The sequence below is a fragment of the Puntigrus tetrazona genome, chromosome 5 (assembly GCF_018831695.1).
Source record: "Puntigrus tetrazona isolate hp1 chromosome 5, ASM1883169v1, whole genome shotgun sequence".
NCBI lineage: Eukaryota > Metazoa > Chordata > Actinopteri > Cypriniformes > Cyprinidae > Puntigrus > Puntigrus tetrazona.
The window spans coordinates 9,248,321-9,275,764 of NC_056703.1; the positions used below are offsets into that span (position 1 = coordinate 9,248,321).

Below are 27,444 nucleotides of genomic sequence, written 5' to 3' on the forward strand. Positions count from 1 at the left end.
ATAAGACATACTGTGCATCCCTAAATAATGAATAATTCTATAAGCATATAGAATACAAATAATACAAATATAATATTCAATTAAACTTTAAAATCTAGTTTGAAATGAATACTTTTAAGTGTTAATGCAGAACACAAAGTCAACTACAGCACTGAATACATAACAATGAATTCTTCAGAGATTTGGCCCAAGTCTCCAAAACCTTCTTAAGAAAAGAGGGCGGCAAAACAGATTGACTTAGAGTAACTCTTTTTGACAGCGTTTGTAGGAGCAACAAAGATCAACCCTGCTTCTCAGACGGGGCACAGCTCAACATCTAACCAGATAAACTGAGTGGAATTTCAACAAGACATAGCTAGCTCTACTCTTTACTGTGAGACACAGACTTTTGTCTTTCTCTCTGCTTATTAACTTCAATGGCTCATTTCGTGCGTCACAATTGATTAATGTGATCTGTTTTAACTAGCTGAACCTGCATGATTTGCTTCACGGCTTCTAATACCGAATGGAGATCTTCAAACTTTTCCCTTTAGAGCACACACAGGCCTGAATACAGATATTTTAGACAAAGCATACAGAAGCATATGCATACAAAAGCATACATAAATGAGAGCAAGCCAGCACAACATTAAAAGCAAAAGTGGATTATTTTAGTAACAACTTGGCCACTGGTAGCCATATCATTTTGTTGATGTACGTTCAGTCATAAAACATAATAAACTCTTTTATAATTGAATACAAACACATATTTGGGAACCACTGCCAAAAGCATATAAGAAATATTAACAGACAAGTTAGCTCATTAACAGGCAACATAAGGTTAAATTTTCATTAATAAGTCATTAACAATTATATTCATAACTGATCATTTTTTATGTACTTCCAAATATGAATATACATAAGAAAAAATATAAATCAAAGTTTCATTACGTACATAGACATAAAATAATGATCTGTACAACATTTCGTAATATCATAATGTCTGGTTAAGGGGTCAAATTAATCTAATGAAAAAGTTTGATGTAGAAAGTAAATATAAAGGCATAAAAAAATCAATGATAAAAGGCATAAAACACATGATAAAAGATGTGGGGTGGCATCTGAGACTCTGCACGACCTCCTAAAGGAACTAAAGTTCTGTTTTACCAAGGTCCCAATCATTTCAGCCTGACCTTACATATAAGTGCGCAGATGTTGTTTTGTGAACCTGACACATTGTAATGCAGGCTTTGCAAAGAGAGTGTTTCTGAAAGATGGAGCAGCGCCAACTCTATTAAACAACAAATTCCCAACACACAAGTAAGCGCTGGTGCTCTTTTTGCAAAAAACAGAGAAAGCACACGCAGAAAGGTGCAGCAGCAAAATGGCTTGATAAATTCAAAATGTCGGAAAAAGGTCGTAAGATCTAAATTGCGACTATGATTGATGCAAGAAAGAGAAAAATGACTTTAAAAAATGATGTCATGACCCCTTGAAAGCTAATGAAAGCATTGCCAAGAATTCTTGTGATCAGAGTCTTAAAGGACATTTCAAGTCAGTGGAAGCAGCAGTCCAGGCCTCCTGTGCTGGATGGAAATCAAAGCACATCTTTCTTTCTGAATAACTGATGAACTATACCAGCTGGACTCATGTAGAAGTATGTTTAAACACGCACACTCTCACTCACACTCGCTATGTTTACGTACAAACACGAATAATAACTTTGAGTGAAATTAAGCAGCCATGCAGAATGGCCTTGGGAGGGATGTGAGGAATGCTGGAGGGTGGATGAGTCTGTGTGTGAATGCTTTCATACACAGCTGTTGTCCTCCCCTCTGTGTTCTCTTCTCTTGGGTAATTACTCTGATTATAGAGAGATAGAGCTGATGAGAGCAAATCCTCCTGTGCTCACAATCACATAGATAAATATGGTCCACAGAGGTGCCACAAAACCCAAACTGGCAGATGTGCTTTTTTTGTATATGATCACCTATATGCCTTTCTCAACTGACGCTCCTTATGTTCAACTTAAAAGGATGGTCTAGTCAAAAATAAAACTTCTGTCATCATTTACTCACACTTACGTGGTTCCAAATCCGTATGTCTCGCTTTTTATCCACTGATGATGAAATAAAATATTCTTAAAAAGTGGCTTCTGGCATTGGGGCTTTTACGTATAGACCTCTAAAACATTCTTCAAAATTTGCATTCTACATATCATAAAACATTTCATTTTTAATTACATGACCATAAATAAGAACCAAATTTTCCCTTTTGGGTGCAGATGTATACTGTAGGATATACTACTGGTCATAATTCTGAAAAGATACTGATATTTTAATGTTTTTAAGTCTCTTATGCGTCCAAGGCGGTAAGTGTTTGATACAGTTTGTACCTTAATATTGTGAAATATTATTACAGTTTTTACTTCTGTGATGGCAAAGAATCATTTTAGCAGCCAGTACTCTAGACTTCAATGTAAATGCTGATTTGGTGAGCATAAATTACTTCTTTCAAAAACATTAAAAAAGCTAAATTATTCCAAATGTTTAGTGTGTATATATCTAATGCAATTCAGCATAAGCATCACATGCTGTTCTGTATTTCTGAAAAAGATCAGGAACAGAGTGTGGCTCATTTATTCCTGGAATGAGCTGTCAGCACCTGCCAACCAGTCAGGCACATTCAGATCAGAGTCATTTACCGTCTGAAATATTCGGAACATATTGCCGCATAAAATGTCTGCTGCCGCTGTGTGAGCAATAAAAGCTCAGACCCACAATCATGTGACGAGCCGATCTGTTATAAGTCATACTTAAGAACAGCACGGACCTCCATTTTGGAAAATGGACACCACTATCACAATCTCAGTCATAAACAGCAGCAGGTGGTCACTTCAACCTCCCCTTTTGTCCTATAATCCTGTGTACCTCAGTATCATATTGCAGTGACTGTATCGAGGGAGGTGCCTGAAGGGCTAATTTTACTCTGGCCTTGTCCAGTGTGAGAGGAATGTGGGCACGTGAATGCTTGTACAACAGAAGAACTAGAGATTGGCACTTAGCTAAGCTCCGCCTCATGACTAATCATACCTCAGCAGTCAGCAACTGTTGTGTCCCTCCAGAGGTGCAAAAATTTGAGAATGCATCATACGGAGCCACAGCTCGAAATTCGCCCCTCAAATCTCAACTGGTACCTGTAGGCATCGGTCAGCTATCCCACACTCCACATTCCCCAACCTCATGGTCTGGGATATTCTTACATATAAGCGCAGAATGATCAGTGCATGACAGCAAAGTACAGCGAGATCGATTCGAAAGCATAAGGGTTTGGTCAAAAGTTATGTGAATCCTAATTTTGAGTTTACTCATAGAAATGTAATTTTTGGCTTTAGTAGTAGTAGTAGTAGTAATTAAAAAATAGTAGTAATTTTCAATACTACTTAGGGCAGACAGGGTGGATAGTATGATAGATTTTATATGAAATAATTTTACAATCGTTATTAAGTTGTATTGGTAATTATTATACTCCATCTCTCTTTTTTTTCTTGAGAATCAATGTCATTGTCAATTCATGTCACCGTTTCACTGTTCAAAGTATAGTTTATGTTAATATTAACAGTTCTATTTCGGTGTTTTCATTTATTCTATTGCTTTTCAGCTCTTGCAGTCTGCAGCTTTTCATCACATTACTGAGTGCATAATTTAAAACAAAATCCCAGATAAGAAGATTTTATTTCCGCCTATATAAAATAAGATCTAATCGATTCTTACCACTTTTTGGGCACTTTTCACTAATAATCATGCCGTTCATCTCAAGTTCATTCAAAGGGGATGTACTGTAAGCCACAGTAAACAGATTGGCAACAGTAACAAAGGGGCGTAGCATAGCAAAGGGTCAATTTTGGGGAAAAAATAAGTAAGGGAGAGAAAAAACGAAAAATAACTAGTACACTCTTATAAATAAAGGTGCTTCATGATTCTATAAAAGAACCCTTTTGTCTAAAAATAGTTCCATAAAGAACCTTTAACATCTGAAGGACCTTTCTGTTTCACAAAAGTTTCTTTGTGGCGAAGTTTCTTCAGATTATAAAAAGGTAAGAAAGAGATGGTTCTTTAAAGTACCTTTGACTGAACTGTTCTTCAATGGCATCGCACCTTTATTTTTAAGAGTGTACAAGAATTCTCTGTGAATCACATTTTTTCCTCCAGATCTATTTTTCAGAGCACAAAAATTCCGGTCAGGCATTCAGAGCTTTCACCACCACGCATTTGTGTTTCCAGGCACACCTTGAAAAGTAATTTAATATTGTTCTTTTGTATTTGCCTGTGTAGCTACAATGTGTCGATATTGGCAACTGACATTGTTCATTTTCCTTTCACAGACTGGATCATTGCTCTAACTGACTGTGAAGCCACAGAGGCACTTTCAATAGTGTAATCCCTGCCCTCTGTTTTTGTTCAGTCTCAGCCAGTTTAGAGATTTTCAAGGTGCTTACAGAAAAATATTCTTTGAGGTCTGCAGTAATCTCCCACCTGCAGATAAAGCACTGAACAAACTTCATATGCTCAGGTATCTTTTGAGACTCGGGGGATTAAGAGGGGTACTTTCATTGAAATTCCTATTCCTTTTATAGTCGGGTTGTTGTTCACAAGACACCAGACCAATATAAGTGATCATATTCAATATATACAGTGTTCCACTGCATCACATGTCCTTTAATGTAAACTTTTAAAATGTCCTCAGTGATTGCAGGATCAATCAATCAGGCTTTCACTGAAGCCAGAACAAAGCAATATGTCATTTACATCACTTTGGTAAGAAATCATTTCCCAAAAAATCAATGAAAACGTTCCTCTAATCATAATTATGAACCTCATGAATAGATTGTGACAAGAATGAAAGATGAAGGGCCATTTGAAATTTACACTGGGGGGAGAACTGAAGAGGATTCGACAAATAATTTCCACAAAAATAGTGGCATTCGGTCTCCTTGACTCTTGTGCTTTTGTGCTCTCATTCTTGTAGGTTATTACTGGAGTAAAAGCTGGAGGTCTCCGACACGGTCTTGGAGATGCTGCGAGAGGATGAGCCGTTGGAGGTGAGCTCCCTGGAGGGGCTGTGAACAGCTGGCCTCCCAGAGGCCCCTGTGATGCTCCCAAACGTGACCTTCTGGCCATCTTCACACGGCTGCATCACGCAGGACACGGTGGTCTCCATTCGACTGGCTCTGTACAAACTGGTCTGGGTCTGAAGGTACCGGGTGGACTTGAGCTCTAGGCCCTCGTAGGATCCCTCAGGGACGCACGGACAGCAGCGGAATGCTTGCTTAAATCCGGCACGGAACCTGAGGAAACATTTACAAACGTAGGAGACAAATAGTCACATGATGACGATGATGGGTTTAAAGTTTAAAACTGACTAGAAGATATTAAGGCTTTGTTGTCTTTCAAAGGCTTTTGTGATGGATTTTCAGTATCTCAGTGAGGATACATTAGAGAATAATACATCACAGCATTGGACTGCATTTTACGGGACAAAAAGATGGATCATTTTGAACAATAATGATATTATAGCGAATATTACAGGGACTCTGGAAAGAGTCAATTACTGTGTTTTCACTCCAGGTGAAATTACCTGTCATTGAGGCAGCAGTAGATAATGGGATTGTACATAGTGGAGCTCATTGCCAGCCACATGATAGTCAGATAGACCTGCTGAATGAAGGGATGCTCAAAGAGGTGCGGGTAGAACTGGTAAATCAGGAAATAGACGTGATAGGGAAGCCAGCAAACAGCGAACGTACATACCACCACAATCATCATCTTCACCACCTGAGGGTCAGCCAGAAAAGAACATTTCAATATGGGCTATACTGTATGACTATGAATACATGTTCTGTCCTTCAAGCTGATTTCCTGGGCTTTATGTGCTGCCCACATTGCACAAAAAATGGCAGAATGCTGACAGACGTAATGTCCCCTAATAATTGTCTTGACAGCTTTTAAGTGGTTCAATAGCCTTAATTTATCACCAGCGAGCAGCATGCAAGTGTATCATTAAAAGTCACAATAAAACCTAATGATTATACAGCTAAAAATATGCATTATGCAGAGCTATTAAAAGAGGCAAATATATTTAAAAATGACATTATATTATATTTAAGGCTTATTGTTTCTATGACAAAATGCTTTCTTCTCTCCCAGCTTATTGAAAAGACAATTACTGTGAAGTGACAATTACTTTTCCATTAAAAAGTGTTATATTTTTTTGTCTGCCAATGCTATTGTTTAGGTGGGACTAATTTTTGGTCTGATAAATGGATGACAGTGAGAGTATTTGGCACACCAAATGATATTAGCATTTCCATTTTCTGCTACTAGTGGCACCAAAGTCATGCACTATAGCTTTAAAGGCACATTTCATTTGCTAATCATGAAAATGAAAATCACTTTTGAAAAAATATATTTAATACAATCCAGTCATATTTCACGTAGAGCAAGTTGCCTCAGCGAGTAGGTCAGCATCTCCCATACTGTTTTGTCAATGGCACCTTTAAATAACACTACTTAAATCTGGAATAATGGTATTTAAAGCATGAATTGGGCTTTTTTTATCTCCAACTACACACTGGGCTGGCTACTGCAATGCACATTCATGAGTGAAATTGTAACTCTTGTAACTGTACAACAGGATGTCTCTTCACCTTATCATTCATCTTTTTACGTAAAAGTAATCTGTTTTCTATGTTTGAGACCTTTGATTTATTAGCTGCTACAGGGAAATGGTTATTTCCACTACAATGTGTTGATTACAAAAATTAATTAAAATAATATAATAGGAGACAACATGTTTTATACTGTTTTGCACAAATAAAAAAACAAAAAAAACAAACAAAAACAAAATAAAACTGGTTGCAAATTACAACTGAAGCATTGCACATAGGTTAACTGCACTTAAAGGAATAGTTAGTAGTAATAAAGTGTATATAACTTTCTTCTTTCAGACGAACACAGTCAAAGTTTTTAAAGGGGTCATATGATGCAATTTCAAGTTTTCCTTTCTTTTTAGAGTGTTACAAGCATAGATAAGATCCCTAAAGTTGCAAAGATTAAAGTTTCAAAATCAAAGAGATTTTCTTTATAAGAGTTATGACTTGTCCAAACCCCCCTAAAACAGCTTGTTTAAACACTCCCTCACTTTTCTGCGTCATAGAGTGGGTTTATTTTCAAATGCGGAGAAGAAGGCGGAGCTATTATTCTCACTATAGTGTTGCTGCCTGCACCATGTTCAGGAGATGCTGTGTATGAATCGCTTTTTTAGGATGATGAGCTTTGTACATCTCGACCCGTTACAGAAGGCTGCGCTTACAGGAAAAACAATAATGTACAGTATGTGGAAAGTAATGTGTTTTTTTGCACCTTAAACCTATTGTACTACACCAAATAAATAAAATAATGTTTTTTATCAACATTATCTGACCCCTTTATCCTGGCTCTTCCAATATTGGTTATGGTGGTGGATAGTGGGCATTATTTTGAAGCTCCATAAATCATATATATCTGTCATAAAACTAACAGTGGGTTAACACACGTCTTCTGAAGCAGATCATGGGGTTTTTCAAAGTGTAATTCAAATCACTGACTTCCAGGAAACAACTGTACACACGTTCATGAGAGAGTCGAAGTTCGGCTTCTTGACTGTGTTCGTCTGAAAGAAGAAAGGCTGGCTTGGATGGCTTGGCGGTGAGTAAATTATCGGGCAATTAAAATTTTTGGATGAACTATTCCTTTAAGTTACAAATAAGGTGGATAATATCTCGTAAGTCATGGCATTAGTAATTGAAACGTTTTGTGTGATGCTGCATTCATGTTTCTTCGGCATATGAATTTTACATATATATATACTGACTGCAAATGTATCTTATTTTTCACTACTTTGAATTTCTTGTTTTGTCATAGTGGTTCCACATAAAAAAGCTGCATTTGAAGTGCTGTCAATAAGGTAAACCTGTCCCAACTATTCCAGGTCCACGAAAGGTAGGTCAGTTGCCTTAAACTACTCTTGTTCTACAATGCTTGAGATTCCTGATCCTGAAATGGGCCTGAAATCAACATGAAAACCACAGTGACACAATCTGCCAGAAGCCAGAGCATGTAGTAGCAAATCACTCAGTCACCAGCACACTGTCAGAGGCTCTTTGATGTTTACGAAGCTGAAGCAGAAGACGGGGACAAACAGGCGCTCAGAGGTAGTGTGTCACATTGTGTCATCATAAGTACTAACGATGGTTGCTTAAAAAATAGATTAGGATGTTTTGTGTGAGGAAGATGGTGAGGCATTATGCTACAGCAATGATATGTAAAGTAGATATTGGAGAGGAAACATATCTTGACTTCATATCCTTCAAGTGTGGTGAATGAGGCAGACACACATACACACAGAGAATACAGATGAAAGAAGCAGACGGACCTTCTCACTGCGGGTGAGTTTCATAGTGATTATTTCATGCGGCCTTGTCTGACCCTCCTCCCCTTGCGTGTGAACTCTGTCTGCTTTGTTAACTCACAGCTCGGAGTCTGACCTGGACCGTGTGTGTAGGCAAATGTCACGGGCTTAACGGATGATGAAAAAAGGAGGAGCAAGAGGGTGATGAAGACCTTGCGTTTGGCGGTCAGCTGCTCTTGATAACGGTCGGATGAATCTCCTGGAATCTCACTGGCCCACAGAGTCAAACCCACCACCAGGTAAGCACAGCCCATCACCAGGAGAGGGAGGAAGTAAATCAGCACCGCCACACACACAAAATACCTTCAAAAGGAAAGAAAGAAAGATTAAAGAAAAAGATTGATGTTGCATTAATTAAATTATTTTTGAAGAAATCTGCGTGCTTCCTCTGAAAGTAAAGAAACAAGTAATTTCGGAAAGCATTTTAACCCTTAAAATAGGTATTAAGGTCCCAAATTGTTAGGAGTATGGAAAAAACAAGAAAAGAAACAATGTATATACGTGTGTGTGTGTGTGTGTGTGCAAAGAGAGAGAGTACAGTAAAAATACGGCAAAACAGAAAAAAACCTCTCACTAACAAAGAACTAAGATAAATCAAACACAGTACCACAGACAAGTGAAGTCATCTATTAAAAATGAATATATTATTTCACATTAATTCCTCAAGAGCAATTATAAAGCGCTTAATGCATGAAATATTAAATAAACATGTAACAGGGAAACGCAGCAACCCAACTGTATCACGGTTTGCTTTAGTTTCCGCATCCACATATGAAAAATCACAAATATGAATGAACATTTGTCACTATTATGTGAATAACATTATCATAAATATGACATTAGACCACAAAACCAGTCATAGAGGTCAAATGTATGAAACTGAGATTTATACATCAAATGTATATATATATGAGAAAAAACTAAATATTGAGAAAATCGCCTTTAAAGTTGTCCAAATCAAATACAATGCATATTACTAATTAAAACTTAATTTTTGATATATTTGCAGTAGGAAATTTACAAAATAGCTTCACGGTACAGGATCTTTATATAATATTCTAATGATTTTTGATATAAAAGTGATTGTTCTGACCCACACAATGTATTGTTGGTTATTGCTACAAATATATCCTTATGACTGTCTTTGTGCTTCAGGGTCACAAATATTATAGCCCTTATGAATATTAAATAGCCCGGTTGTGAAGCAATTTTAAACCATCCATTCTTGCCGTGATTGATATTCACGAGGCAAACCAATTTCAGATGGTGTTATGTGACTGCGCTCCCATAAAAATCCCCTTTTTTCTCCTAAATGAACAAACCGTCGATGTTCTTTAAGAGCAAACACTACTGGAAATGCCCTGGGGGCCAGACCGAGAGATCAGGAATGCCACCTGTCAATCTGAGGACAACGCAAGAGACAATTTCTCTGTAATATTGTTGCTTCCAGTGATTCTCTCCGTGAGGGAGTTGAAAAAACGAGGCCATGATTAATTACACTTCCATTCTTTCATATTCCTTAGTGACACAGGTGGACTGCTGTCATCTGGAGACTTGGACTTAGCCCCAATTATCCGCCCCCTTCCTGCGCTAACAGCTTCTCCATGGCCGATGTTCAAGAATGTGTCCAGGAAAGAAGATTGAACCAGGCACGGCATAAAGGAACTCTGATGAGGCAATTTAGCCACTGACCACAGCTTACCTCGCTCACCATTTCAATAGCAATTAAGTGCAATCAGTAAAAAAGGTGTTGAGAGAAGGGAAAGAGAAGGAGAGAGAGCTTGCCATTTCTTTTTCTAGTTTCAGGTTCTGATGTTACGTTAAAGATGTAATGCACTAGGCAACAGTTTGGAATCATTTATGTATTTTCAAATGTTGTGGAACGAATTCTTACCAAGGGTGCATTTATTTCTTCATAACAGAGTAAAAACAGTAATATGCAGGGTTTGACATTAACACAGTCGCTCCCACTCTGGTCAATTTTATATACCGTAATAGAACTCGAACTCGTTTTTTTTTTTTTTTTTTTTTTTTTGAAGGGGCAAATGAAAGAAGATCATTTAAGAACTAATCTGATAAAAACGTTTAATTACACTGACATTTCGGTGAGAATGTTCTGATTTTATTACATTGTTTTAATGTTAATTAGGCCTATATTATAACAGCCTAATCATTTTAAAAAAACTTGCATCTTCTCTCTTTCGTTGATTTTAATTACTTCCATTGTAATGCAAGTCGCTTTGGATCAAATCTGGAAAAATAATAAATGTAAATATAAATAAATGTAATGTAAATTATATTAAATTATATATAATTTACAAAAAAATGGCAATTATATCCTATTATATCCGAGTGGTCCGGAATGTAGCATTATGTTAAAATTTCAATAAACGAGTGCATACTACAGTTATGACCAATTTTATAAATTGACTATTCAGCACTAGATCAATAGATAGCGACCCCTTAAAGCGTGGCTACGTGTGATTGTGTTTAGTCCATTTTTGGGAAACGCACGTGAAACAATAAAGAACGTTTGTAACATAAATGCGAAGATCAATCATTATTGGCAAAATCAATGTAGGAATACTTTTGTGGAAACCGTGATAGGCTGTCATTTATTCCCAACTTTTGACTGGTATGTGTGTAAAATGAGGACGAAATGAATGAGCGCACTTTTGAATAGGTGAGAAAATAAGAAAACACGCAGTGCTGAATCTCTGTTCAAATCTCAATTGTAATTTATTAAACATCAAATCGCTTATTACAAGAGACCAAATTTACATTTATATCGAAAAATAAGGCAATCAGTGCACTATTGACGTTTTTTTTTCTTATTAAATCTTGATGGTATATTGTTGACAATTTAGTTTTAAGAATTAAAAGGGATAGTTCATCTAAAAATGTCATTAGTTACTGTTATTTTCATCCTGTTTCAAACTTACTTTTTTCTGTAAAGCACAAAAGTAGATATCCTGTGTTTTTCATATAAACAATGGCAATTGGATTTTCGTTGACGAAACAGTTCAAATATTCATCAAAATGCTATATTATCCTCATGACAGAGTCAGGTAAAAGACATTATTTTCTTTTTGATGTACTTCAAATTCCGATAACTATAGATTTAATCCATTTATTTCTTCATGTTAAAAGCTAACGTAAAATATCCAACCAAACATAAAACTTGTTTATCAATACAGCAAAGGTTTCAATTACTTAACCTGTACTGATGGTCTAATGACAACAAAAAAAACATATGCCAAATAGTGATATCACGACCTAATATTGAAGCCACGTGAACGCGCTTTCATGCATTCCAGCGCGTTTAGACAAGCAAAGTAAAATTCCAGAGAGAAAGTGATTTCTCATCTGTGGATGTGGAAATTTCATTAACATTACCGAGAAGTTCCTGTATGACATATTATAGTAGTTAAGTGGCGAAATTGCGGTCTTAATTCACTGAGCACATTAGAACGCCGTATGTCAGAACAACCGGTCAATTCACAGTCACAGGTAATGAAGAGATGCAGCAATATGCCAGCTAGACAGATTGCTTTCAGCGTCAAAGCCAAGGCTTTCTACTTGCACTATGACAAAGTGTCTGACAGAACTGTGCTGAAAAACAAGGCAGCCATTTAAAAGCGATGGCTCGGTATCGCAACTTTCAGTTTAGTTCGCACCTTTCGGATTTTTCGGTCTGTTTTTAACGTGAGCCAACGGTGTGAGGACCGGTCCCGCAGCAGTAACTCACTAATGATATCTAAAATACAAGTTACTGCTTTGTTCCAGCAGCACATTTAGGGCAAATGGAGTAGACTTTTCGCGCAAAAAGAAAAATGAGAGTAATTAATAAAACATGCTGATGTAATGTTTGCTTTTTGAACGCCTCGCAGATAGGACTAATACGTTATTACAAACACAATCTGGCTTTTATGGCAAAAAAAACTTTAAAAGGACATTTGCAATGGAGGGAGAAATTAGCAATTTTTCAATCATTGGCAAAAGAATTGTTAAAAGTATGCAATGAAAACAGATTGAAGCTTAATTATATTATAAAACAAATACATTTTTTTTTTTACCCATTGCCACCTTTGTGTGTCCTTCTCCATTAAAACTTCCCTGGATCTCTGAGTCTGAGGCGAACCTTTGCAAAAACAATCTTTGAATTTGTTCTTTCAGGATTTCGACACGTCAGTCAAGTATCGGAATAACAGGAAGGGAGAGAGACCGGAACATCTGATATGGTTTACACGTGTCAGACAGGGTGATTATCCCTTATTTAGCGTTACTTCACATCGTATCGCCACCACCAAATGTTTGACCAATTATGGAAATGCCCAAATTAAAAAAAAAAAAACGGGTGGAGAACTTTTTAAGTGCAAGTGTAAGGAAATTCTCAATATTCCTTCTTATGGAAATTTGCTGAATTGTGCAATTTAAAATGTTATATTTGTTCTCCTTTTTATGTTATTTTTAGATAGAAAAATTTAAACAATAAGTAATACAAATGAATGGGTTAATTTGAGAGTTATTTGGTTATTAAGACTTTTTTTAAATTAATATTTAGCACTGATACATTCAACTGATCAAAAGGTACAGTAAATACATTTATAATTATCTATTTCACATAAATTCTGTTTTTCTTTAGCTTTCTGTTCATCAAAGAATCCTGAAAAATGTAGCATGGTGTACTGAATTCATCAAGACATTTATAATGTTACATATATTATATTTATCATTTTTTCTATCTTGCAAAGATAGATATTTCTCATTTCAATAAAGCATATAATTATTATTGACATGCTTTATACTTTTGTACTGTCTTCAGACACCTGATTAGAACTAATAATTTGTATTAGCTCGTATTTGTGGAGCATTTTTTCTGGGAAGTTCCATGTAAAAAAAAATATATATATATATATATATATATATATATAATAGCTAGCTGCACTGCAAGTTCTTCTGGTTGAGTCTCATGGCAATTTGCAGAAATCAGTGCCGCACGGAGCACACCCTGTCAGAATCCAGATTGAGGAGAGCTCAATTTCCCCCTTTTCTCGCAAGAGCTGAGAAGAAAAGAGAGAGGCGGAGGGAGAGAGAGATGAAGCCTGCAGCAAGCCTGTGGGTCGCCCAAAAAGACATCTAAGTTTCAGGCTAGGCAAACTGAAACAGACTGGCTGCATGCTGTTAGTGAGCTGTCAGTTTTTAGGTAGGGGTGGCGGAGAATGTGTTATCTGTGAACCACCATCAAACAGAAGCAGAGAACACGATGAAAGGGTCAGAACAGCGGTGGACTGCTGAGATATCATCATACTCCTCTGCACTTTTTGTAGTCACACTGAATTTAATTCTTAGGATAGATAATGTGGTATCTTTAGCAACTTTAGCTGGACTTTCTGATGTAACATGTAAGTATATTCATAAGTCAGTGTTTACAATCGAGTTTGGCTGTTTATTTTGAGGATAAAAAGGTAAATGGGTATGATGCTGCTCCTGTTAAACATGTGATTTCTTTTTTACCCCTATAAAAAGTAATATTTTGAAAATTAATTTATTTCTACCAAGTATAGCTCAAATCTGTTAACATATTTACTGACATAGCCTATCATTAGAGACGTACCAATATAAAAATATAATTAAACTTTATTTGAAGTACTACTTGTGCACGGAGCACATTTCTTAAAATTAAGCCTAAGATGAGTTTTAATGAGGACTGAAAGATCTTATGATTTCAGTCTTTAATTGATTTAGCTTCTGCACACTTAAAATGAATTAATTAAAAAACACGCTGTATAGTTTAGTAAACCGCTTAGAATGAAAGAAATGTATTTCAAATACATTTTAGTATATACATTTTTCACAAAAAAAGATAATGAAATGTCTGCACAAGTTAGTCAGTGGGGTAGGACTGAAGAAAAACAATCACTGATATGAGGGTGAGAAAAAGACAATGTTTATATTTTCAGGCGAACTGTCCTTTTAAATGAAACTATCTTAAGTGGTTCCATATATAAGTCTTGCCCTGAGCAAAAAAAAAAAGTCCTGTGGGTGATCCGAATGTGTATTTAAGAGCAGAATTCTATACGTAAACGTGTGTAAATGTTATTCAAGTAACATACAGATAATTTTTCAGCACTTCAACATAAGTATGAACTCAAGTCAGGTATGTCTCATATGAGCTTTCATAACACACCGGACTATTTATACTCTGGCATGTGTCTCCAGTCTATTATAACACCCAGTACAGCAAAGCCATGAATAAGATCTAGACAGTGTACCGTGCAACACTTCAAACCCAGTTCATGTGCTATAAAACAGACCTGGTGTCATTGCTAATCAGACTCATCTATTATGTTAACACGAGACAGGTCTCATCTCGGTTTGGCGCACTTAACCCATCTGTACAAGTCATTACAGCTTAATTATAAGAGTAATAAGTGCTACATCCATTCAGACATGGACAATGCGATTGTTAAGCACGCTGTCCGTTGCTGACTAGATGACAGTGACACTCAAAAGTGGATTTACTAAAGAGCATTCGAGGGGATTTTTTTATTTCGACGAGTGAATTGGTTATTTACAATCACGCAGACTGGTTTTATTTCTGTCTGAAATTAGCACTGAAGAAGATTTAGAGATGAGCTAAACTGAAACATCTCATTTAAGACAAACAAAATGACTGCCGTATTATGAGTCTAATTTTTAAGCTGGTGTTGATGAAGAGCTCACCACTTACAGTGCTCAAGACGATTTTGGCTTCATGCTGAGCGCATCCAATCTCATGTAGGTCTGAAGATGCTTGCGCTCAGTTTTTTTACTTTCTGAATGCTTGTCAGAACCCAGATGCTGTTTGGAGACAGACATGGAGTGCAAATCATTCTTACTCAGTATTTTTCACATGGTTTTAAGTTAAAAATATATGACCGTTTTTTTAGGTTTTTTTTAAGTACTTAAAAAGCAGATCTGTATTCTTACTTTTTGTGCTGTGGCACTTTAAAACTTAACTCCCCCCTTTCCATTAAATGCCTCACGTTGTTTTAATCACTTTTACACTATGCCTCCGAAATTGTCTTCCACCATCAAATAAAAAGATTCGTAGCAAGTATTTTGATTTGGAAAGGGAAATGAAAAAAATGGCATACGAAAATTCAGACTCACTGTGCATAGACTTTTTTGAAGATGGCATAACAATTAGGCTAGATTTTACTACAAATGATTTGCCCTAAGTGAAATCATATATTAAATGTTCATAAAATAACAATAACTTATAAATTCCAGTTTGTCAGCCTGAGGAGGTAGACTAGATGAGTTTTACTTTTCTACTTTAACATCTCAGAGGAATCTTCCTGGCCTGTGATATACTGCTTAATGAAGCTTGTAAAACACTATTCTCTTTCTTTTCTTTTCTTTTTTTTTTTTGCAAACTGAAATGAATATAAGCCGTGAAATCTTTTTTTACCCCAAAGGCAAAAGGCTTTTTCTTGTTAATGAGTATATCTAACAAAACTTTGAGAGGTTTAACAGATGAGTTAGGAAAAATAAATGTACTATGTTCTCTGAAAAAAGATCTTAGACCGTTTACATCTGGTTTTAAGATGTTTTTAAGATGGATGATCCGATCTGGAGTGGTCACCTGGTATTAACGCACATTCCAAATGTGACCACATGTGTTTGGATTTCGTCGAGACACTGTCCTCTGATTTCAGGACACTCTACGATACATCACTTTTGCAGAGCACCGAGAGCGGTGCACAAATACCGGTTGTTTAGTCTGATTCCCGCTTCACTGTTTCAAAGGCTCTATCGCGCCTCAAAGGAAAGCGACAAATGGTGCCAATATGCACTCACGGTGCACTGTAGTACTACTGAAATTCAATACAAATTCAATAGTACTCAATACTGTTATCTCAATACAAAAAACTGCCAAGATAAACCGTATGCCAGGTGTAGACACGGTCTTATCTGATTTCTTCTCAAGTAAATATATATTGTTTTAGGGATATTTTAGTGTAGAAGGAGACAACTATAGAGATTAAAGAGTTAGTTCACCCCAAAATGAAAGTTATGTCATTAATTATTCACCCTCATGTCGTTCCAAACCCGTAAGACCTTCTACCCCGAGTTACATCTTCTGCTATTTCAGAGAGTTTCACAATGCATATGCACGCTTTCCCCTCAAACATGAACACGGCTGATTATGTAAAATGCGCTAAAGCATGCAAATATGTTGCGTTGTGGTACTCTCCAAAATTGTGGAAGATGTAACTCAGGGGAGAAGAATGGTTGAGTGAAATTATATTTTTGTTTTCTTTGTGTATTCTCGTAGCGTCGCAAAACTGAAGTTGAGCCACTGACGTCACATGGACCGTTTTACTGATGTATTTACTACGTTTCTGGATCTGGGAGCATTCTCAGCATTTCTGTACAGCTGTCTATGGAGGGTCAGATAGCTCTCCGATTTCATTAAAAATATCTTGAACTAACCTTTCAAGATTAATGAATTAAAGTTTCTGGCAGAAAATATATTGTTTAGTAGAAAATGGATGTGTTAGCTTCCATACCCCTGGCAGGAACACCAGCAAAAAGGTTTTATATCACAGCTCAACTGTGGTGTGAAAGACACGGTAATGGAAGAGGGGAGTTTGGGGAAAATGTGAAATGAGTCCCAGCGAGTAAGAGAGAGACGGCGGGGTGCTTAAGGGAACATCTCGGGTGCCTTAGAAGGCTGACTCCTTTACTAACTAACAGAGAAGCACTCGCACTTCTCCCTCACAGCAGTAAAGACAGACAGAAAGAGTAATAAAACCAGTACATCAGAAAGCCATACGAAACACGATGTGAGGGAGAGGCAAAAACAGGTGATTGAAATATACAGACAAAGAAAATATATCAGAAGAAGGCAAAGAGAAAGGGTTTTAAAGCCAGGGGTGATAAATGACAGTAACACTATACTTTTCAGTGGTGTCTTTCTCTACAAAGATAGCAGCAGTGATATATCTAATAAAGAATAAGAATCTTGTTGAGCAGAAGTTTTTATTTAGGTTTAGCATGTTCAGGTGAGTTAATATGTATTTTTACAGCACTGGAAATGGCCACACTTTATATTAGGTGGCTTTACCTACTATGCACCTGCATCTAAAAAATAAAAATGTAGAATGTACTTATATTATATTCCAAAACACTTTTGCTGCTATTGAGATGGGATACGGGTTTAAGGTTAGAGACAGGTTTGGTGGACTCGGTAGGTTTAAGGGTGGGTTAAGATGTAAGGGATGGGTCAACGGTGTAATTATAACCGTAAGTACAGAAATTAATTACGGATGTAACTACATATAGGTATTTCTATAAATATAAATACAATGTAAAAACATGTATGTACACAGTACCAGACGATTAATTTAAATGTAAGTACACAGTAGTTAAGACCACCTAATATAAAGTGGGACGATGGAATTTGTTCTTGTTTTGCTATGCTTGCGATGCTTTCAGACAAGATAAAAAGTCAAAATAGTTTTTGGAAATATTAAAGATTGACATTTGTGTTTCAACTTGCAAATGAACAAATCCTCCACACCAGATACCTGATATCCGGATGAGTGCATCACATATACTATTAATGGAAACAGTTCACCGTTTAGCCAAGTTATTTGTGCAAAATCGGATTTGATGAGTTAAGCGGTTTTGTGACATCACAACTGGCACATCTGTGCACCCCTTCCCCACAGCTGTCCTCACCGTGTTTCAAAACAAAGTAGCGCCCATGAAAACCCTCTGCTGAATGATCCCGGCTTCTCATGGGCTCGATCTTTGCGTACCATTTTTATAGCACTTGACATTAGACCTCAGCACTTCAGATTAAAGTCGATCTGCAACTTTTTGAGAGTATATAACCAGTACGGAGGAGTAATAATCATTAGCGTCTGCTCTTGTAAAGTCATTGTATTTACCCTTGGGCGAGATTTCCAATTATGTTTGCTTTAATAGTCTTGCAGTCTTGTCTTTTGTCTCTCTTAGGACCATGACTTTCCTGTGTTTACTCCTTTCTTTGTAATGAAGGTTCTCTCTGTTGTTATATAAGCAAACATGTAGGGAAAAAGCAGCGCTGATTTTTGATTACTCCAAAATTAGAGGTAATATTTTCAGCAATATCCGGAAACGTCGGTGGAATTTGATCTGGAAAAGGAATTCTCAGCACCTACAGCCATAAATCTACATTTAAATACATTTCTGAGGCAAATTTTCAACCTAAACATTTTACAATATCAGCAAATGGTGGCAATAAGCATGCGGATCGGTTAAAAGTGAGACACTTACATCGTTTTGAAGTCGAGGACGGTGTACTCGGGCCAGTCGATGTAGCAGACCACCCTGCCGGGCAGCTGGTCCGTGTCTGAGTAGTAGTATTGGGGGAAGGCCAGCAGAAGAGCCAACACCCAGATGACCCCGATGACCACCTTCGTCTGAGTTGCAGACATCCTCTGCTGCAGGGGATGAATGATGGCCATATATCTGTGGAAGAAACAGACAGATGTGCTGAAAGCTCCACATCTGTTATATGCAGCGATACTGCTTACATTCGTTCTTTAAGCTTAAAGATGAAATCTAATTATTAAAAATTAAACAAATACATTTAATATTCAAATATTTAAAGGAATAGTACAATGTAAATTGGCTGAAAATGTACCCAACCTCAGGCCAACAATGCAAATGAGTTTGTTTATTAATAATCGCAGATTTGGAGAAATTTACCATCACATCACTTGCTCACCAATGGATCCTCTGCAAGTGAATGGGTGCCGACACAATGAGAGTCCAAACAGATAATAATAATATAATAATAATCCAAAAGCAAGTGCAATGCTGTGTGTTTGTAAGAAACATACTTCATTAAGACATTTAACTGTTGTTGTCTGTTGTTTCCAGCTCAAATGCAAGTCCTTAGTCTATAACATTCTCCCTCCATTAAAAAGAATCAGGAGAGAAACATGCACAGATCAAGCAAAAATAAGCAAAAACAAGCAAAAATAGCCCAAAACACTTCTAAACAAATACGCTGTTAGATTTTGATGTGAGAGTACAACAGAGGATGGACTTTATCACTGAATCAAATGTTTTTATTTATTATGGACTCAAGATGTTCACTGATGCATTGGAATTGTATAAATTACTTTGATTACTGTGATATTTTTAGCAGATGTTCTCAATTTGACAGCACCCATTCACTACCAAGGATGCTTTGGGGAGCCAGTGACGTGATGTTAAATTATCCAAATCTCTTCAAATGAAGATACAAAGGCATCTACATATTGGATTGGATTGGATATTTTGGACTATTCTTTTAATGCACATGTGTGGTTCAGTAAACATTGCGTGTACTAAATGTTTTCATTCTGGTTAAGTAAAAATGTGTTGCACGTAATCAAATAAATTAAAGTCTGAAATGCATTTAGTAAGCTAATGTGATGTTAATTGAGTTCTTTTAAGTCTTAATTATAAGTCTAATTAAATAGCATTTATTACATAATAGGAAAACCTTTTTATTTATTTTTATCTCCAACAAAGAGAAACTCTTCAAAGAGAAAAGAGTGCATTCACTTTCCTTAGAAAACCTTGGTGGTGGGAATGAAGACAAACTGTCTGCTTGCGGTCTTCACTCTCAGCACATTCTCTTTAAACCCCACTTATTTTCCCGCTGTGATCTCTTTATTGATACTTTGCAGCTCGGGTTGTGCTTGAAAACATGAGATATTCTCCTGCTCTGCACTCTCACCAAGTTAAGCTGTCTACACATCAATGACATCACATCCACACACACACATACACACCTCTGTCCAGCACACAACGATCTCAGTGTTATCTAAGATAAATCCTCTTAAATCATTTGCTCCAATATGGAGCTGTATCATTATAAAACGGAATGAAAATGCTCAGAGAATAAATCCCCCACACACAGCTTACAAACCTATTGAGCGCCTACAATAGTGGATTTGTACGGTATTTAGACTTGGGTTTGTGCTTTAGCAACGACAGGCCAGTGTATCATTGTGATAATACGAGCCCTGCAGTAATAAAGAAGATCTGTCCCAGTTATCAGTTATATGGACAGTGAATATAAACTTGTGGAATGATTTAACTTATTCATTTAGAGCTGGGGGAAACCTTGCAGAATTTAATGTACCACTTTTAGATAATATTCAACGCCAGGCTATGTCAGCATTTTATCTGAAGAGTAAAACATTGCGTTATTTGCAATGTGTGAGCTCTACCAGAGCTGAGAATCAAGATTTTCACAAGTGTTCGGTTCTGTCAAAGGTTCCCAGCGTGAAACATACAGTGCGACCAATGAATTCTAATTTTTGAGCAAATGACTTTTATGAGCTGTTTTAGTCCATCACTAACCGCTATAAATCATTTGGAACAGTTTCTCAATTAGTCACACTGATTTGCTAAACCGCAATTCAGGGTCGAGGCCAGAGAATTTAAAGTGATCGGGCCTTGGTGAAATTTGTTTTGAGTGCCTTCTCTCAAACTAAAGTACATTATATTACATAAGATAAAAATAGGGACGCAGATTTCAACATCTTTTTTTTTTTGGCTGAAAGAGAAAATGGTCAAAAATAAACAAACATAATGCCTAAATTAAAAAATAAAAATGTGACTTTACTTGAAAATGTGATCTATTGGGTTTCTTACACAACAGATAGTCATATATTGTTGAAAATTAAAAACTGCTTCATGTAGACGAAACGATATCAATTGCATCTATACAATATACACATGCAGCTTTTGGGTCTCGTTTTGGTAGCTTTACTAAACCTTACTGGAAAGTTTCACTCAAAAACGATGAAAGAAGCAATTTAAAATAATGAGGTTGCACTACAAATAATCCTTATCCGTCAGTTTGATTGAATGAGCTGCACATTTACCTTCATGTTCTATTTTAACACATAACACTTGATATTTTGGTGACATGGTATAACGAGGATATTTATGGCAAGAGCTCTTTTCAGTCTGCTGAACTCTTTTCCTCCTGATTATTTGGTTTTGTTTGTATTCCCCTGTAAAAGTATGAAAATATATGACATACATTGCGCTTTTGTGGTCTGCTCTCCCAATTTAATACCCAATGAATAATTCACTAGAATGTTCTAAGAATCTCCCAAAATCCTCCAGAAGTCCAGGTATTTTCACAAGGATGCTTCAAAATGTAATTGTACATGTACATGTAACCTTCTGCTTGTTAGCGTGCTGACATACAGCATGGTCTGTGTTGAGACAGACGGACCTAATGAACTTTTTGTTTGTTTAACCACGGAAAAAAGTCAACTAACTCAACTAAAACCTATACATTTCTACAAATTTTAGTGAATTGAACTTGATAAATTGTCACAATGGCCAAGAGCTGTGTTGCTTCAGGCTCATCTATACAAAGAAATTTGCGTTTATTTGTGTGTGGGTATACATTAAAAATGTATATAATATTTTATATAGAAGAAAAAGATTACTAATTTGTCAAATGCGCAGATAGAACATGATCAAGAAGAGTTATACCCCCCAAAACACAAATCATGTATGTGATAAACATTAAGAGTAAGCTGCCTCAGAATTTTAAATGAGCTTGATTCCCATCCCTGTGGTCTCATCTGACTACATAATCTGGTTCACTATATTAACTCCAGTCATGGCACTAATGGTGTCTTTTGTCACACCCTCCCTACAAGCCAGTGTTAAGCAGGGCTCTTGAAAAGGTTGACTGCTTCAATTCTATTTTTTTTTACAAGAAAATAGAAAATTGCATCTCCTTCTAAGTGAATGCTGGCATCTCTCAGTCACTAAAAAGTCTCCTAATGCTTTGAGTTTTGAGAAATAAACCTTTCTAACTTTTTAGACTAATGTTTTGTACTTCTATGTCCTTCTCCTAATTTTTAATTAGTCTCTGACTTCCTGGAATGCTCTAGTCTTAATATTCACAACTGTCCTTTAGATTCACAACCTGAATAATGATACGTTTATTTTAATAAATCATAGGTTTAGGCCAATTGTTAAGCAGTTCTGTCCTTGTTAAGACAATTGTTTTCCCTCAGTGTAAATTTAGAGCCCCTGCATGCATATGGAATATTTTTTCCTTTTCTCTTTGTCTTTTCTTTTCCATGTGACATTGGAATCAAAATTCTGTCACCATTTACTCACCTTTATTTAGTTCAAACCCCATATGACTGCCTTTTCTTCTTTGGAACGCAAAAAGAAGTCAATATGAATACAAATCTTTCTCCTCTCACTTTTATTAAATAGAAAGGCATGCGCAGAATATTGCTTGTTCCTTTCCATATAATAAAGGTGAAAGCAGAAAGATTAGCTGCAAAATGTCAAAAAGCATCATAAAAATTGTGCAACTTCTAATGCAACATGAAATCCTTGAGTGAAGAACATTGCCTTTATAGTCCATGACTGAAAATCTCCCACTGTAGAAAACGTTGCACCACTGTGACAGTGCTTTTATGAAATGAAAAAATTTGGCAATTAATATTTTAATGCACCATTTTTGCAGAAAGAGACATTTTTAGAGCAGAAAAGAAAACATTGCTAGATCCTCTTTTATGGGTGTTTTATTTTTTACTTATCATTTTGAAGTTTGACAGATCAATCCGCATTTTTCATTATTTCTGTTCATACGAGTTGAAATAAAAATGAGGTTGAGCATGTTATTATAAAATGTTCACTTTAGAGGAAACTACTTCTTTGAATTTCCTTGATATTCAGTGCCTTAAAGTATAAAAACAAAACATCAAAGAGAACAAAACGCTAATTTCACAATTCAGTAAAATGAGAGAAATCCCACTCCACTGATAAAGGGAAACCTTACAGCTAAACCACCAGAAGGCAGCCACGCTTATAAGTGATGGGCAATCAGATTTTTTCACCGTGAATTTGTTTTCAGCCTCTCGGTCATGCTCAGTTAAAGTGATGTCCCGAAGGACAACATGATTACGTACAGTGCCAGAAAAGATGAGTGAGTAATGAGGAACTGACAATAGACTCATAGCAGAGTCTCCAGCAGGTGAAGAGGTCAGACGCAGCACAGACATACATTTGAGCACATCTGTTTGACAAGTGGAGCTCAGAGCAACAGATCATCGGTCTGAACAGCGGCAGGGCTAAATCAATAACGACAACATGCTAGAGGGAGCGGAGACGGACAGTGGGGTTACACAATGTGATGCTTGCAGTGGTTTTCTTTCAAATTTAGCTTCTGTCTGGTAATTTGATTAGGAACCTTATTCCTGCCACGCATGACAGTTTGAACCTCTGAGCCATGTGTTGTTTCACCAGCATGCCAAATGCTCTTTAGCATGCCGTCGCAGCTCGACTGAAGGAGTCAGCACCTTAACATACTTCAAATGCAAGAAATAAAATAAGGAAGTAAAAACAGCTGAGATGAGGATGTGAGATGTTATATTTGGACAGAGAGGCAATCGTTCATTTCTACTAAAGCAAGCAACACAATTATGTCACACACTGCAGTTCAACAAAAGTGATCTGTCTGCACAGAGGTGACAGCCTTGCTGCTGTTCGTGAATGTACACCCGTCCGCATGTGTTAACAAAGCAACTATGACTCAACCAGAGCAACAGAGATGAAATCTGGGCAGGAAAAACACATCAGCCAAAATGCCTAGGAGAGTTTCTATTGGAATAATTATTTGCAATTGGCTTTCACTGGATGATTTTCTACTCTGATGCACGATAAGGAAAAATAAAGAGCAATATCCATCAAAATGAATGTTAAAATATAATTAATATTTATATACAATTTGATAAATAATGGCAAAAATGTAATAAATATAAATATGTTGCAATTTCTTAATATTTTTCATATTGTGACATACATCCTAGTTAAATGGATTATTAAACAGAAAAAATGAGTTTGGTTCTGTCCAGTTGTTGATTGGACGGAGGCAAATCTTAACATGCGCTTGCAGTCGAATACAAGGAAGAAGGGGGTTTAAGTAGACTAAATGATGTAGTATGCTGTTTCTCCAGAAGATCTAGAGAAGACATTTTAATTAAAAAAGTAAAAATGAAGTAAAAAATAAAATGTATGAATGATTTCTTCACAATATTATAAATAGCATGCATTTAGAAAACATGCATAGGGTGCGTTTTCATTTCATGAGGATTTTAACCATTTCATCTAAAACAATATAATGTTTGCCAGAAGCCAAGCATTCTGAAAATGCTAATTAAATGTTATTTCTAGATTACATCTTTAGGCATAATTAAATTTTCAATCCTCCTATTGGCCATTAGTTGATAGTAATCGAATCACTGCCTGACAGAAATCACTTAAAACTGGCAGAAGATAAAACATGCTAAAATTATACTGAAACAATCTTCTCCCAGAACTACTCGGAGCGCTTAATGAAAAGCTCTGTGCTCCGTAAATGTCTTCTTTACAAGGAAAATCAAGGCAGTTATTTGTTTGTGAACACGTGATTCATTCGCTGCGGATGCTTCGTGTTTAGATAGAATGTAATCTTGGCTTGCTTTTTTATTCAAGAATCTTCCTAATGTAAATAACCCTCAAGTATTTCCTCTATAAGGACCTGAACACACACACACAGTGCGGTCTTCCCCTGACGCCTGCCCTCCATCTCCCCCACGGGTCTCTCAGGTAATAGAATTTTAAAGAAGTTCATGTTTCTGCATGCAGATAGATGAAAGCAGGGACTGTTTTTGAGTATTAGCTGTGCTGTGTCAAAAGGTTGGACAAAAATGACATCTTAGAATTAGAACGGGGTGATGAAAGGTCAGACATTACCTGAAATCCAGCCCCTCTAGTGAATAATCCCCTATCCTACACATGTTAATTGAATGCAGAAATAAGGCGGTCATAGCACTCTTACAATTACCCCATCACCACTCAAACCCACACACGCTAAAGAAATTAACATTTCTAAACCATGGCTATGGAAATGGGACTATAGAGTGGGATTATCAACTATCATATTAAGTCAAAGACAATTGATCTCTGCTATCTCTGATAATTCCTAATGTGGCCCTAAAAAGATCTAAAACATAATACTTGTGTTTGGACTGTAAAGGCAGTTACTAATCATTACGCAATGATTAGTAACAATAATTTGCGTTACTATAACTGCACATCTATAGAAGCCGCATTTCTGTCAACAGTAATTTTTCAAAATCTTAAATAAAATCACATTACATATATTTTTTCTTCTTTCATGTGGGGAATGTTCGAACAGTTTGGAGGTTATGTTTGAATTACATTTACGTTTAGTCATTTAGAAGACACCTTTTTCCAGCGTGACAACAGAAGCAACCAGAAACCAACAAAAGAGCACTAATATGCAAACGCTATGGCAAGTCTCTGTCAGCCTAACACTTGGCCATTTCTTGAAGATGACTCAGCTGCTCGAACTGAGCTGGGCAGATCATTCCACCAGGAGGGAACGGTTAATGTAAAAGTCTGTTAAAGTGTTTTTGTGGAATAAATGAGCCCACGCATTGTTTTTATTTTGAAGTGAATCCCTTTGTGGTACAATTCCTGAATAATTTCACATTTTGTGCTATGGCAACTAATTAGCATTTTTTTAAATTGTTTTTATTTAGTTTTAATAGCACATTGGCTGATGCGTCATCACGGTAAACTTACATCTAAACATGTTACAATTTAAAGGTAAATGCGCACTGTTAAGGGGAGAATCTTTTCACATTTTAGCTATATTTACCACAGTTACAGTTACTGCTGCAGTATAAAATCATAATAAATGAATATGGAAATTACTAGGCAGCAAAATAAGCAGTTTTGGGTCATTCTTTTGACCATATAGGTTGACCAGTTATTTCCTGTACAGTCAGAACGAAACTACCATTGCCATTTTTGTAAGGGTCTTCTTAAAAAAATGTGTGATGTTGTGCACTTTTATACTTTACTTCTATGTATTTTGTACGCTTTTAACAACAAATCACGCAGAGAAACATAACGTTTCCTCGCGCGCACGGCTGCGATCCGCGCGCATGGAGCGCGCACGGTGCGGCTGGAAACGAGTGAACTTACCTGTCGAGTGCAATCGCGGTCATCGAATATATGGAAGCGAAGACGGCGGCGATAGGGAAGAAGTTGTGGAACCGGCAGTAATAGAGTCCGAAATACCATTCATTGTGCACGGAGTAGACAAAGTTTATAACGGTGTTGAACGCGGACATCGACGCCTCAGCGAATGCCAGGTTGACGAGGAAATAGTTCGTCACGGTTCTCATGCGTTTGTGCGCCAAAATGATCCATATCACCGTGATATTGCCCACCACGGAGACAATGACAATCGTGCTGTAAGCCACTGCCCAGAGCACTATTCTCCAAACCGGTTGCACAAACTGGTTCCAGTATATCTCGGTTTCATTCTGTGCGGTGGAGTTCAATGTCCAGTTACTTTGGAAGTCAGTGGAAGTGATGAGCGAATCCATTACTATTAGGGAAAACTGGGTTAACTGTGATAAAATACAAAGTTTTTTTTTTAGCTGGATGTTGGATTATTGTTCAGTCGACCATGTCTCCTTTTGAGGAAAAAAATATTATTATCGAATTTCATGACGCAAAAAGAGTTCGTAGCCCTCAGTTGTATTCAGCGACAAGGAAGGAATGAGCCCTGTGAAGACAAGGCAACAGATCGCAACGCTGTGCTCCTTCACTTTTCCTCATCGCGAAACCAATTTTAGCTCTCGCTTGCACGCGCCTCGCTCCTCCGAGCGTCACTGCCAAGTGCGCAGCGCGTGCCAAAAGAGAAATCGCGCGCACACGCGAGCAGATGCCGTGAACACGCGCTTCTGAGGGAAAACGCGAACGCAGTCCTGTTTTGTTTTTTGTTAACGCGAAATGCGAGTAATCTGCATATGCGATTCAGAACGCGCCAGGTGCGCCGCACAAGTTGAGATATTGTGT

The 27,444-nt window shown here is 36.9% G+C and overlaps 1 protein-coding gene across 2 annotated transcripts; it reads right to left on the reverse strand.

The window, feature by feature from the left end:
* Nucleotides 1-27,232, reverse strand: tacr1a (tachykinin receptor 1a). 2 transcript variants are annotated; one of them, XM_043238162.1, is made up of 6 exons: nt 26,563-27,232; nt 18,799-18,993; nt 8,640-8,790; nt 5,790-5,813; nt 5,617-5,693; nt 1-5,326 (listed from the first exon to the last, which is right to left on the reverse strand). In XM_043238162.1, exons 1-6 carry the CDS (start codon nt 26,967-26,969, stop codon nt 4,996-4,998), a joined length of 1,185 nt encoding a protein of 394 aa, XP_043094097.1. In that variant the 5' UTR covers nt 26,970-27,232; the 3' UTR covers nt 1-4,995. The 2 variants fall into 2 exon arrangements, with proteins under 2 accessions (XP_043094097.1, XP_043094096.1); XM_043238161.1 differs by having other exon boundaries at nt 5,617-5,813.
* Nucleotides 27,233-27,444: the final 212 nt, after the last annotated feature.